At 48.1% G+C, this 13,308-nt stretch overlaps 1 protein-coding gene across 1 annotated transcript; it reads right to left on the reverse strand.

Annotated features, from left to right (window-relative positions):
- Window positions 1-1,636: 1,636 nt before the first annotated feature.
- LOC111151167 (ELK4, ETS transcription factor) lies at window positions 1,637-11,716 on the reverse strand. The gene is made up of 5 exons (XM_022508963.1): window positions 11,542-11,716; window positions 6,123-6,338; window positions 4,159-5,031; window positions 2,585-2,701; window positions 1,637-1,940 (listed from the first exon to the last, which is right to left on the reverse strand). Exons 2-5 carry the CDS (start codon window positions 6,327-6,329, stop codon window positions 1,842-1,844), a joined length of 1,296 nt encoding a protein of 431 aa, XP_022364671.1. The 5' UTR covers window positions 6,330-6,338; window positions 11,542-11,716; the 3' UTR covers window positions 1,637-1,841.
- Window positions 11,717-13,308: the final 1,592 nt, after the last annotated feature.

A 13,308-nucleotide genomic window follows, 5' to 3' on the forward strand; every position in this document is an offset into this window, starting at 1 on the left:
AAAGACAGCTCCCTGAATACGTCCCTCCACTACCACTAACCTAGCTCGGCTGTCTAACACTACAGCGTCTCTACATGGTACAGAAACGTATTTAAAGTGAGTATTATACATTGGGAAGATGCTGGTTTGTCTCAGCGTCATTCTGAGCTCTCCAATCCTTACTCCCTCTTTCCACTTAGTTTATGGGACTCAATGAACTGTTTCTAGAGTTAAAAGATGAGGTTAATGGGCAGTGTTGTGGTGGTAGCCGGGGCATATAATCTAATCCTAGACTCTATTTTTTTAATTATTTTTTTTTGAAGATTTTATTTATTTATTTGTCAGAGAGAGAGAGAGAGAGAGGGAGAGCACACAAGCGGGGGGGCAGCAGGCAGAGGGAGCAGCAGACACCCCGCTGTGAGCAGGGAGCCCGATGCGGGACTCGATCCCAGGACTCCGGGATCATGACCTGAGCAGAAGGCGGTAGCTTAACCAACTGAGCCACCCGGGCACCCCTAATCCTAGACTTCAAAAGCCACGGTTTTCACCGATTCCGCTGCGATGTTGGTATCGATTCAGTCTGGAGGCTCCAGAGCATCGTCCGCATCTGCACTGATCACCGTGTGGTGAAGGTTTCTCAATGTGGTAACAGAGAGAGGAAGGCCTCCGCCTCTCCCTACTGACGTGAACGATGCAATCCCTGCGTATGAGCATTTCCAAACCAATTCTGCTGCTCTCTCACTAAAAAACACTTTGCCAGAGAAATAAGCACACCTTCACCTCACCGCAGACTCGGAGGCTTCACCTTGCTTTGCGTCTTCCTCATCACATCTTTAAAACCAGCACAGCCCCTAACAACCTGAAGTTTAAAAGAAGGTAAATGTGGCAGTCGAAAATAGGGTAAGACGAACAGAAAAGAGAAAGTCTCTTTTAACCGGGACAGCCCCGCATGCTGTTTCAAGTCATCCAGCTGAACGTTTTACTCAGAGATGCCTCCGGATTTCAAAACCCGGTTTCCTCCTAAAAGCCATCACTTAACCAGGCTGTGGACCACGGGGGTGTAATCATCCCACCCGGAGAGCCGACGGCACTTCCACGCTAGAGGCGGGCCCCCTGCTCTCACCGGTTGTTGCAAACACCATCTTAAACCCCAGGTTTAAAGCACCTTCCTATGTCGCAACAGACTAGGCTCCGCGCTCTGTTCACAGGTTGAGACAAGATCACACATGCAGCTGAGAAACCCACCGCGATACAAGAGGTCTTTCCTGCGGATTGCTTACATACGTTACTCTTCAAGCCAGACAGAATCTCTCCCATAGCACTGCTCCGATTTTAGTGTGTGTGGACAGGCGTGACTGCTTTTCCTTCACTGCTTGTGCACAGCTCACTTTTTGTTTTTCCACAGAACACACTTAGTCCTGAAGATACGGCCAACTGCAGTTAACATTTCTCCAAATAATACACGCAAAGCATAACTCTTTTCCTGGCCAAAGGGTCCCAATAAGGCAGAAGGAGTAACTTTGTTCTTAACTGCTCTTGCGAACCATAGCTAGCTGCTAAACCCCACCAAAAATTTAACACAAAGCTCAAAATATTAGAAAGAAAGGAAGGAAGGAAGGAAGGAGTGAAGGAAGGAAGAGGGAGGTGGAGCTTGGACTCCAATTAAGGCATTTTTATATACAGTCCAACTTGAGTCATATTCAAAGGGAATCTTAAAAAGGCATTTCAATGGGGAATGGCAAAAATCACAATAGTCTATTATTAGCATTGTAGAACTATTAACCGCTCACTTCAAAGGTAATCATGTTGACTGTCTCTCTGTTTCTTTATTCCTCGGTTCTCTCATTCCACAAGTGCATAGGTTATGTTTTCTGTAAATCTGGGGAAAATGGGCCGGGGGTGGGTGGTCCATCCAGGCCAGACACAGTGAACGGTCCATGGCTGTTCAGCACAGAAGGAAACTGGGAAAGAAAGTAAAACACATTATCATCCTATTACTCAACCCCAAACTTCACTTTCTGTCCCTGCCAGAGTCCCTGAGGCAGAATGTGAAAGCCGCCTGCAGTGGCTCACGGGACAAAGGAAGTAACCATTTATCACGGAAGAATAGGATGTCACAGCAAAAACGTTAAAGGAAAAAGCTGTTTGTCCTTCATGTTAAATAATAACGTTCTCTGGCCTACCTTGATGGAAAGAACAAACCAGAACCTTCCCTCATAACCTAAAGTATACAGGTTTACGTTTAACTTCACATGAAGGTTTTACAATTTTCACACACACACACGTTTGTATTTTCCGTTTAAAAAAAAAAAAAAAGGATTTCTAGCACTTAAAATGACAAAGAAATTGGGTGTGTTCAAAAAATCTACACAGTGCTAAACAATTCTGGGTCTAACTGAAATGCATGGAACAGTAAAGAATGCAAAGGAAGCGTGGCTGTGCCTATCTGCCAGAGCTGTCCACCGGCTGGCATTAACCCTCGGAAAGCGTATTTATTAAACAGAAGTTTTGTAAGGACGAGACTGAGGAGTGAAGACACTGTCTTTCGCCTCTTTCTGCCTGTGCCAAGCCCCAACTGCAGGAGACGGGCTTGGCGGTGACTCACCTGGAAGAGTGTGTTAGCACCTTGCAGTCTGGCTGGACTCAGGGGAGCGACAGGGCTGAGAGTGCTCCAGAAGTGGATGCTGGAGAGCAAGGGGCTGGGAGTCAGCAAGATGGGCGTCTGCAAAACGCAAAACAAAACCAGTCACTAAGTGACTCACCAGGATGTGTTTCCACCTTATAGTAACACACCAAGAACCCTGAACCCAAATCGTTTTTTAAAGATTTATTTGAGAGCGAGAGAGAGAGAGAGAGCGTGCGCGCACACATGTGCACGAGCGGGAGGAGGGGCTGAGGGAGAGGGAGAAGCAGACTCCGGGCTGAGCACAGAGCCCAGTTCGGGGCTTGATCCCAGGACTCCAGGATCATGAACTGAGCTGAAGGCAGATCCTTAAATGACTGAGCCACCCAGGCGCCCCAACCCCGAACCCAAATATTGTCCTCTTCTCCGCTAAGTAGGTCTGAGATTTTTCATGAGGAGAAACTCAGAAACTATTTTTACAACCTAAGTAAGATAAAGGGCAAAGTATTTTCTAACGTGTTTTATAGGGTCTTTCCCAAATCGAGACCCCAATCTGGTCACATGCAGAAAAATAACGGGTAACTAAAGTCACAAACACAGTTCTCCTTAGTAATGGGGAGCCTGGGAGTCATCCATTTAAATGCTTCAGGGTTGGCGCCTCGATGGCTCAGTCAGTTAAGCATCAGACTCTTGATTTCGACTCAGGTCATGATCTCAGGGTCCTGGGATCAAGCCCCACGTTGGGCCTGTGCTCAGCACAGAGTCTGCCTGTCCTGCCCCACTCATGTTCACTCTGTCTCTAATAAAAAAATAACAGAATCTTTAAAAAAAAAGATTCTCTCTCTTCCTCTCCCTCCCTGCCCCCTCTCTCCCTCTCTTAAATAAATAAATGTTACAGGACATGAGCAAGTTAAGAAATAGCTAATGTAGGGGCGCCTGGGTGGCTCAGTGGGTTAAGCCGCTGCCTTCGGCTCGGGTCGTGGTCTCAGGGTCCTGGGATCGAGCCCCGCGTCGGGCTCTCTGCTCAGCAGGGAGCCTGCTTCCTCCTCTCTCTCTGCCTGCCTCTCTGACTGCTTGTGATCTCTCTCTGTCAAATAAATAAATTAAAAAAAAAAAAATCTTTAGAAATAGCTAATGTAACTATACAACTTTGTTTCTCAACATCACACCAATTGGTTTTCTTCAGGTTCTCAGGATTTACTGTTTTCTAGCCTTTGACGCTATCACTATTTTTGTATAAAATACCACTGAGTCTTATAAGGACTCCCCTCCAAAAAAGCGAGAGCGACAGTAGTTGCTTTAGGAGGAGCCTGACAAATATTTCTTGGCTTGCAGAGACGATGAGTCCTTTTAGAGCCCTTCTAGAGCCCCTCCAACCCTCGCCCGCAGCAGCTCAGATCAGGTGCGGAACCGGGTGACTCTCACCGGGGTCAAGCCCGCCTTTCTCGAGCAGACCTAAGCAGCGGCATGAGAACGGGCGGTTATCGATTCTGGATTTGTTTTAAAAGGGGAGTCAATGCAATCATCAGTGGCCCCAGAAAGCGAGAGGCCGTTACCTGTGAGAAAAGGGCTGGCGTCAGAGAAGCCGTGGGGAGAGACGGGCTCAATATCCCCAGCGGGCTCGGGTCGCTGCCCGTGATCACCAGGATGGGCGCCAGCTCTAACCCTTTGGGTTTCTTGGATCTTGAGGAATTACTTGTTTTGTCCTTTTCCAGCAAAGCCGAATCCTGGTCTTTAGGTTCTAGTGACAAGTTCTCTGGAAGCTCCATGGGCTGTGACGCCACTGACTCGAGGTCGGTGTCAAGGTCAGGGTGCGGACTCAGTGGTGGCGAAGGTGTCCTCGGGGGCTCCTGCACAGAAGGGGAGGCCGAGGGCCCGGGGGATGCGGAAAAGGTGGCGGGGCCGCTGGGGGCAGAGGCCGGGGCTTCCAGGGCGGGCAGTCTGGGGGAAGCCAAAGTCTCCAAGGCTCGGAGAGGGTCTTCCGAAGACGGAGAAATGCCCGGGCTGGCCGACGCGGTGGCAGCAACAGGTTCAACTGGAAGCTTCTTGGAAGGCGTTGTTACAAATCTGATGACAGACGGTGTTGGCTCCTGGGGCGGCTTCTTCTCTGCCAGCTTCTCAGCCGGACTCTCGATCTTTATAGGTCTGAAAAGCTTCTTGTTAGAGGAGTTCAAAGAGTTGAGCGTGAAGGAAGAATACAAGCCGGAGTGGATGTAGTCATTGCGGCTAGAGGCCCGGGCCCCGGGCTGCAGGGGCTTCTCTCTGACCCCGCTCTCGGCGTCCCTGGAGCCGCTGCCCACCTCGCTGCAGCTCACGACCTCACAGTCTCCCTCGGTCCTGCCCACGGTCAGGGGGTCCATTTTCAAAATCTCTGGGTAAGACACAAACTTGTACACAAACTTCTGACCATTCACTTTTTTAATGATATTCTGTAGATAAACGAGATAAGCATGCTTACACTTTCTTGTCAATGCACTTCCCACAGCTCAGAAGAAACGGACCTAATAAGGGTCTCTATGTGGCAAGTCGTTTCCTTAAGAGCTTCAAAATCACCCACATTGACCTAGCTGTACCAAACCCAGGTCCTAGCGCTATGGAGCTGAAGCGGAGTGTATTTAAAGGTTTTATGAACAACCGACATGACCTATTACGTAAGTAAAAGAGAGGTTTCGGTTGCCTGACACCCTCAAGCAAAATTATCTGTATTAAGTCAAAGATCCCTGAACTGCGGTCTCGAACAATCCCAAAGGTGCCAGCCGTTCGCATCCTGAGTGAGCACAAAGAGGACGTTCAGTCTGCTGGGCCCTCTACTTCCTTCTGCAGCTCCGGTCCTTCCTTACCCCACACCCCCATGGGGAAAACTGATAAGACCAACCACTTAAAGGTGAAAAAAATTAGGATCTCAGTTTCTCATTTTAACTCTATCCATTTAAGCTATTCATTTCACCTCAGAGCCCAAGAACGTATCCAAAATAATAAAAAATTAAACAAAAAATAAACTTTAACTAAGAAATCAAATCTGTGCATTAACAGCTATTCTTTAAAGTATTAATCTGGTTTCTCTGGGTTAAATTAAAAAGTGAAGCTACAAAACAAGCATGTATGTGACAACTTTTAAAATTATGATACACACGAGAATGTTTTATTTTGTCCTCAAGAATCTCAAATTTTCTCTTCCTTATTCCCAACCCTATACTCACTTTTTCTTTAAAGACAACTGCAACTGGGAACAACGCATGCGTGAAGAGTGGGAACTAGAGCTGAACACGGACATGTTTCCCCCACTAATCCCAAACTGCTGAAGTTATCAAATAAACTGGATCGATAAAGCCAGGACAGTGATCATTTTGCAATGTACACAAGTATCAAATCATTATGCTGTACTGCTACAACTAATATAATGTTTTCTGTCGATTACACCTCAGTTTTAAAAGGTTTCAAAGACAAACCAGGACGTTAGTCCCTTAGAACCTCATCAGAAGAGAGGAACCATTCTTGTTCTGAGGCGGATGTGTATTACCTTTACATAATAGTATCTGAGAGCTCGGCTGAGTTTGTCGTAATTCATATTAGGCTTGTTCTTACGGATCCCCCAGAGACGAGCCACCTCTTCTGCCTGCAAGAGCTTGAACTCCCCATCATTAGAGGTCCAGCTGATCATGTGCTTGTTCTGAGGCTCCTGTAGGAGCTGCAGGAGGAACTGCCACAGGGTGATCGCACTGTCCATAGCAGTGAGCTGGAAGAAGCACACAGGTAAGACACACGAGAAATTAACAGCCGGCACTGAGAGGACACCGCACGCCCGGCACTGTGCTCCAGAAGCATTACTTCCTTTCCTTCCCACAACAGCCCAATCCTACAAAACAGACAGCCTTGCAGCCTCATTTCACATTTGAAAAAACAGATTCAGAAAAGAGTTAAGTCCGAGGCCAAGGAGGTAAACGGTGGAGATGACATTTAAACCCAGGCAATCTGGACCCAGAGCCCGAACTCTTAAGCAAGGCACACTGCTTAAGAAAAGTCTTGATGTTAGATAAAGTGAGTTCCTTAAGTCACAGGAGCAGTGTGATGACAGCCGATCGCCAGAGGACCGCTCTTACTGAAGTTTTATAGAAGCTCGTGGCCCTGCCCTCTGAGACCACCATTTAAATCAAGCAACTTGGTTTATCTGCCAGAAGTATGTGTGTCTCATGGTGGCCCGAAGATGTAGGGAGTAATCTACTCTTGCTCCACTGGCATTTCTCCTCCAAATCCTTTCTGTTCTCATAAATTAATCCACATTTAAATTGGCAGCACTGAAAATTCAGAAAATGCTCCCTGATTTAATTTACAAGTTCTGTCACCTTTTTAGTTGTTTTTTTTTTTTAATTTATTTATTTGTCAGAGAGAGTGAGCATAGGCAGACAGAGTGGCAGGCAGAGGCAGAGGGAGAAGCAGGCTCCCCGCTGAGCAAGGAGCCTGATGTGGGACTCCATCCCAGGACGCTGGGATCATGACCTGAGCCGAAGGTAGCCACTTAACCAACTGAGCCACCCAGGCGTCCCACCTTTTTAGTTTTTTAAAGGAGACTCCATTCCCAATGTGGGGCCTGAACTCACAACACTGAGATCAAGAGTCGCGTGCTCTACCAACTGAGCCAGCCAGGTGCCCCTATAGATCCTCCTTCTTTGATGAGTGGCCTTTATTTGATTATCAAGACATGAAATGAAAAATCATTCAATGTCTCAGGTTTTAGGATTTCCCTGTTTAGGCCAGAGTTTCTCAATTTTGGCTCTACTGACATTTTGGGCCAGAGAATTCTTTATTCCTAAAGAAATTTTTTTTTAAAGATTTATTTATTTGGGGGTGCCTGTGTGGCTTAGTCATTAGGCATCTGCCTTCCAGCTCAGGTCGTGGTCTCGGGGTCCAGGCATCTAGCCCCATGTTGGGCTCTCTCTACCACTCCCCCTGCTTGTGTTCCCTCTCTCACTCTCTGTCAAATAAATAAATAAAATCTTTAAAAAAAAAAAAAGATTTATTTATTTGGGGCACCTGCCTTCAGCTCAGGTCATGATCTCAGGATCCTGGGGTCACACCCCACGTCAGGCTTCCATTTATATGAAATGTCCAGAATAGGCAAATGTATTCAACACAGAAAGCAGATCAGTGGTTGCTAGGGGCTGGATGGAGAGAAGAATGGGGACTGACTGTTTATGGGTTGATGTAAATATTCTGAACTTAAGATTGTGGTGGTGGTTACACAACTCTTTGAATATACTAAAACCACCGTACTGTACAACTTAAGTAGATGAATTTTATCTCAATAAAGATGTTAAAAACAAACACTATAAATATTACAAAACCGTAGGTCTTAGGAGCCTAATTCTAACAATGTGTAACTCACAAAGGATGGGATCCTTGAAGGTCAACTATGTCTGCTCCCAAAAAAGGCAGGAGATGAGAAACTACTGGAAGATAGCTGGGCTTCTAGAACTTTTCCAAGACACTCAAAATGTCCTTCGATAATCCTCAATTGCCACTTTGAAGGTGGTTACAGATACTGTCATCCAAAAGTAGAGATGGGAAAATAAAAAAGAACAGGAAACAGGAGAAGTCTCCGGTCACATAGTTAATGGAGAGGCTGAGCCCAGGAATCCAAGTCTCTCTCCTCCCAGTCACCAACTCTGCTCCTCAGGAGAACCACTCCCTAGGTGGGTAACTGCATTCACAGGGCAGTACAATTAGATACTAAGTGATAATGGCCTACAAATTGGAAGTGTGACTTTGATGCTGAGTAACCCTCCCCTGCTAACCTTTCCCATAGCCTCACTTAAAAGGAGTTAAAAGAGTAGTTTTAGGGGTTACCAGGCTGGCTCAGTCAGTAGAGCATGAGACTTCAGATCTTGGGATTGTGAGTTCAAACCTCAGGCTGAGCACAGGGCTTACTTAAATAAAAAAGAGTGATTTTATAGTCTGATCCTTCAAGTATTGGGGGGTGGCGGGAGGGGGATGCCATTTCTCTCAATTTACCAGAGACCCTTTCTTCTAATGATGTCTGTTCATGGCTAGTGACTTTTTAAATTATACATGCTTCCCATTTAAATGATTTTTTTTTTTTTTTTTTTAGTCTAAACCTGTTAAAAGTACTCCCTAGTAAATTTTAGCTTAACCAAAGAACTGTCTCCATATTTCCAGACATCATCTTCATACCAAGAATGCCTAGCGGGGCTCCTGGTGACTTATCAGTTAGGTGTCTGACTCTTGATCTCAGCTCAGGTCTTGATCTCAGGGTCCTGAGTTCAAGCCCCATACTGGGCTCCCATGGAGCCTACTTTAAAAAAAAAATGCTTATAGAGGTCGAGGTATGAATGTGTGTATGAGAGAGAGAGACGGGGAGAGAGAGAACATGAGGGGGAGAGGAAAAAGGAGAGACGGGAGGGAGGGGATAACGAGAGGGAGGGGAAAAGATGAAGGACAGGGCTAAAATCTCAGAACAATTACAAATTTGGTGCCTGTAATTCTATTTGTTCTTGGAAGAAGTGCCATACAAAATTCTATAGTCTTAATACCTACCATGTAGATAATGCTTGAGCCCCATGGGTTCATAATGGCTAAGGTAAACACGCAAAGACAGAAATAAGCATCACCATCTCCACAATGAGCACAGGAGTGCCATCCTGGGCAAAGAAGAGGGTCCCCCAAGTATGCGTGCACCCACAGGGGCTCAGGTTTCACCTTTCAATGTCTACCTTCCCTTCTGGTTATTAAGGGAGCGCAGGGACTGAATCAAATGCTGGTGAGCCGAGGCTGCTGCTGCTACTTTGGGGCAGAACCTAACTTTATTGGAAAATGCTGATGCTTTTTTAGTACTTCACAGTGCCTCTGGGATAGAAGGTTGTTTAGAATCAAAGGACATTGTGGTTTTGGAATGAAGCACTGGAAAAGAATGTTCTTTTGCAAAAAACTAACATGGATATGAAATGGACATCTTCAGTGGGTAATTTAAAAGAACATTTTACTCATTAAATTCTAATATCAGGTCATACTCTACTGAAAAGTTGTGGACCTCTGGGTATACAGTCAAGCTGAACTCTTCATTTCAGTTTCTAAAAGTGTGCTATCAGGGGTGCCTGGGTGGCTCAGTCATTAAGCCTCTGCCTTCAGCTCAGGTCATGATCTTCAGGGTCCTGGGATCGAGGCCTACATCGGGCTCTCTGCTTAGCGGGGAGCCTACTTCTCTGCCTACTTGTGATCTCTCTCTCTCTCTGTCAAATAAATAAGTAAATAATTTTTTTAAAAAGGTGTGCTATCAATGTGAAATTCAATTATTTCCTCAGGCATAAAAGAGAACTAAGGAAAAAAACTTCTAGAAGGCAGTTATTAAAAAGGTGAAATGATGAGTCGAAAAATACAAATACTTTTATTCTAACTACTTATCAATAAAAACCTTTACTTTGTCACAGAAAAGCTCGAGTTTTCTAAAATTACACTTCAAGAAGAGCTTTTCAGAAGTGTAACAAGGGAGAGAAATACTTAACTGCTGCAAATAAAAGAACATGACTGAGAGTTAAATGTTGAAACTGATTCTACATTAACACTTCAAAGACAGATCAATCCCAGAGATAAACTGAAAGAAAGCATGTTGAAATAACCTATTAGGGAAAGGAAGTCTCTAATAAATGAAACTTTTTCCACCCTAAACATGTTTATAATACACACAGCCCAGTTGCTGTGGTGACCCAGAGCCCAACTATTTTTCAGAAACAGCAGCTAAGATCCAAATACTAAAGGTCTCCAAATTCAGCGAGCTGCTTAAATAAAACCAAACCAAATTATGTATCAAGACTAGTTTTGAATTAAAATCACCATCGTTTATGAGAAGTAACCAGGAATCTCTTCACTGTTCAGTACCCTATATTACGAAAATAGTAAATGCATAGTTACATTGCCCTAAAACTTGAAAACAGTATTTCCCTAAGAATGTAATGGATTTCACTTTTGCAGTTTTAAGTAAAATCAAAGAGAAGGGAGTTCCTGACGGGGGGGTGGGGAAGGGTGGACGGAAGCCTACAACATCTTAATGAAAACACCACTGACAGTCCTAAATATTAAAGCACCAAGTTTTCCCTCGCAGTGGGGTGGTGGCTGGGAGCGCGCAAAGGGGAAGGGAGGACTTGACCCACCGCTGTGATGAGGAAGAGACTCCAGAGTGAATGCCCTAAACTTCAAATAGCAACAGCCTGGGGAAAAGGCAACTGTGTATTTTTTTTTTTTTTTTTTACTACTTCCATCAGTCAACAATACCCCTTATTTCCTGCCAGGGCCAGTTAATTAATATTCCTCCCCCAAAAGTTTCCAATTGATCGTCCCAGAAATCAAGAAGCGACCAGCCTCGCCGCGGCTGTACATTAAGCGGAAAGTCAAGGGGGGAGGGGGCTCGCGGGACAGAAGTAGAAAAAGAAATGAAACTTGACACCGGATGAAGAGCGAGCTTGGGGAGAGGAAGAAAATTCGGCGACCGTGCGCCCCAGAGCAGATCAAAGTCCGGGGAAGAGCCGCAACCTCACGCGGCCTCGGGAAGCGCTGAATTACTGTACTTTCATTTTCCAACTTCCTGTCACCACAAAGAGTCAGAATTCACCCCCCTCCCCGGCCGAAGAGCCACTGCCACCCTGTGCCCCAGGGACCTGAGGGGCCACGTGCGGCCCCGGACGCTCCGCGGTCCACCTGCGCGCCCAGCGGCTGGGGCTGCCAGCCGGGCAGGGCGGGCCGGGGGCGGGTCCCGGGGGAGCGCGCGCCCGCCCCCGCGCCCGCCGCCACGCTCACTTCCTGTTGTGCTGCCGGCCCACCCCTGCCCCCCGGCCCCGGCCCCCGCTCCCTTTTCCCCGCGGCGGGGGGCGGCGGTCGCGAGAGCCCCAAGGGGCGCGGGGTGGACGGGGCGCGCGGGGCCGGCCGCTCACCGAGGCCGGGCGCGGGGCTGCCTCTGGGTCTCCGCCTGGAGCGCGACGCTTCTCTCTGCCCGCCGCCTCCTCACGCCGGGAGCTCGAGGACGGCGCGGCACCGGCTGCGACCCCCGCGGCGGAGCCGAAGAAGGCGGCGGCGGCCGAGCGGAGCCCGCCGGGTACCCGCAGCCGCCCGCATCTCCCGCCGCCGCCGCGCCCGCCGCGGCTCCTCGCGCCCCGCCCTCCCCGCCCCCGCACGCGGCGGCGGCGGCGGCGGCGGCGCGGGTCGTGGGGCCGCTACCCGCCGGGCGCGCGCTCGGGGCGTTCCTCGCCGGGGCCCGGCCTGCCACTCGCTCCGCGGCCGCCGCCACTCTCAAACCCCCCCGGCTACGTCGGGGCCCTTCCCAGACACCGCTGCCGCGTTGCGTCACTTCCGGGGCGGGAAGGGCGGAGCCGCTGCCGTCGGCGGTACGGGGTCATGAGCGACGGCGTTTTCGCGCCCGGGTTTCGGGAGCTCCCGGGGACGGGTTTGGGCGCGGTGCGAGTGTCCCCTGGAGTCCCGCACTGGCCGCTCTGCGCCGGACTACTGAGTGGCGGCTAACGGCTCGCTGAAGCGTCCGACCGAGTCCGGCGCCCCGGAGCTGCATCTGTGTGGGGCACCCCCGGACGGGTGGGGGTTCCGCGTCTCCCGCGGCGGGGAGAAGGGTTGCCGCTCGCCGGGCGGCGGTCGGGGGATCACCTGTGTTGTAGCTAAGCGAAAGCGTGAGAACTTATCTCTTCTGGGCCACTCGTCCTGCCTTTTCCCCGGCCGAGTGGACGGAGGAGTTGGTGCTGCCGCAGCTTGCTGTCCCAAGTACCGGCTCCCGGGACACAACGAACACCCCCAGTAACTGTTAAATCAGCGCTGCAGCTCACTGGCCCGGGGTGTGACAGATGAAGTCAGCCCTGGAATCCAGTCGAGCTTTCACCCCTCACTGTCTTGGAGACCTTAATAACTTTCTTAACTTCCCAAAAGTTTCATCGTCTGTGAAACAGAGAGAGCCCAGTCTCTTAGAACTGTGACGATCAGAGGAGATCGGGCGCTCCAGTCACCCAGCAGAGTTCCTAGCACATACGTTCTCATTAAATAGAATTCTTAAGGAACCAAGTCACACTTGGTACTAAACACTACTTGAGTCAGCTGCAGAAGGGGTGCACAGTCAGTATGCTAGATTGCTGAACAAAACCCCGAAGAAATAGATTGCATATTCTTTTAAACGAGAAACCAGAAGGCTGGTGTGTGAGCTCCCTTTATGCGGCCATTTACTACCTGAAAGACCGGCAGAGAGTTGCTTAACCTCTGAACCTCAGTTCCTCATGTAAAATAAGGATGATAATGTGCAGCATTGCTGAAAAGATCGAATGAGATAAAGACTGTCATGTACTTAATGCATTTCCTGGCACATACTAGACACCCCACCAAATGGTGGTGTCATTTACTTTTGCCTCCACCTCACCCCCAGAACTGAATTCAAGGTAAAATTAATTGAACTCACTGAGTAGAGTGTGATCCTATTATCCCGGGTAGGTTTCTCGAATAGCATTGGCACGTCATTTTATTTCCAACCTCCTCCACCCTAAGACAGAGTAATTATAACACAGAGGTATTCCTGTAAAAGCAACACTGCCAAGAGATGTTACCTTTTTAAAAATAATTCTACCAGAGGATGTAAACATATTTTCATTAAGAGGAAACGTGCAATAACTGAAAAACACTAGCACTCTTGGCTTCTGATATAAAATGTT

The sequence above is a fragment of the Enhydra lutris genome, unplaced genomic scaffold, assembly GCF_002288905.1.
Source record: "Enhydra lutris kenyoni isolate GAN:26980312 unplaced genomic scaffold, ASM228890v2 scaffoldscaffold25, whole genome shotgun sequence".
NCBI classification, from domain to species: domain Eukaryota; kingdom Metazoa; phylum Chordata; class Mammalia; order Carnivora; family Mustelidae; genus Enhydra; species Enhydra lutris.

Bases quoted from the DNA above. Each gene is read 5' to 3' on its own strand.
- LOC111151167 (XM_022508963.1), bottom strand. From the start codon at position 6,329: ATGGACAGTGCGATCACCCTGTGGCAGTTCCTCCTGCAGCTCCTACAG. The intron at 5,032-6,122 runs GTAATACACATC...GTTTATCTACAG, and splicing joins TCAGATACTATTATGTAAAG to AATATCATTAAAAAAGTGAA. The intron at 2,702-4,158 runs GTAACGGCCTCT...TGCGTTTTGCAG, and splicing joins CGCCAGCCCTTTTCTCACAG to ACGCCCATCTTGCTGACTCC.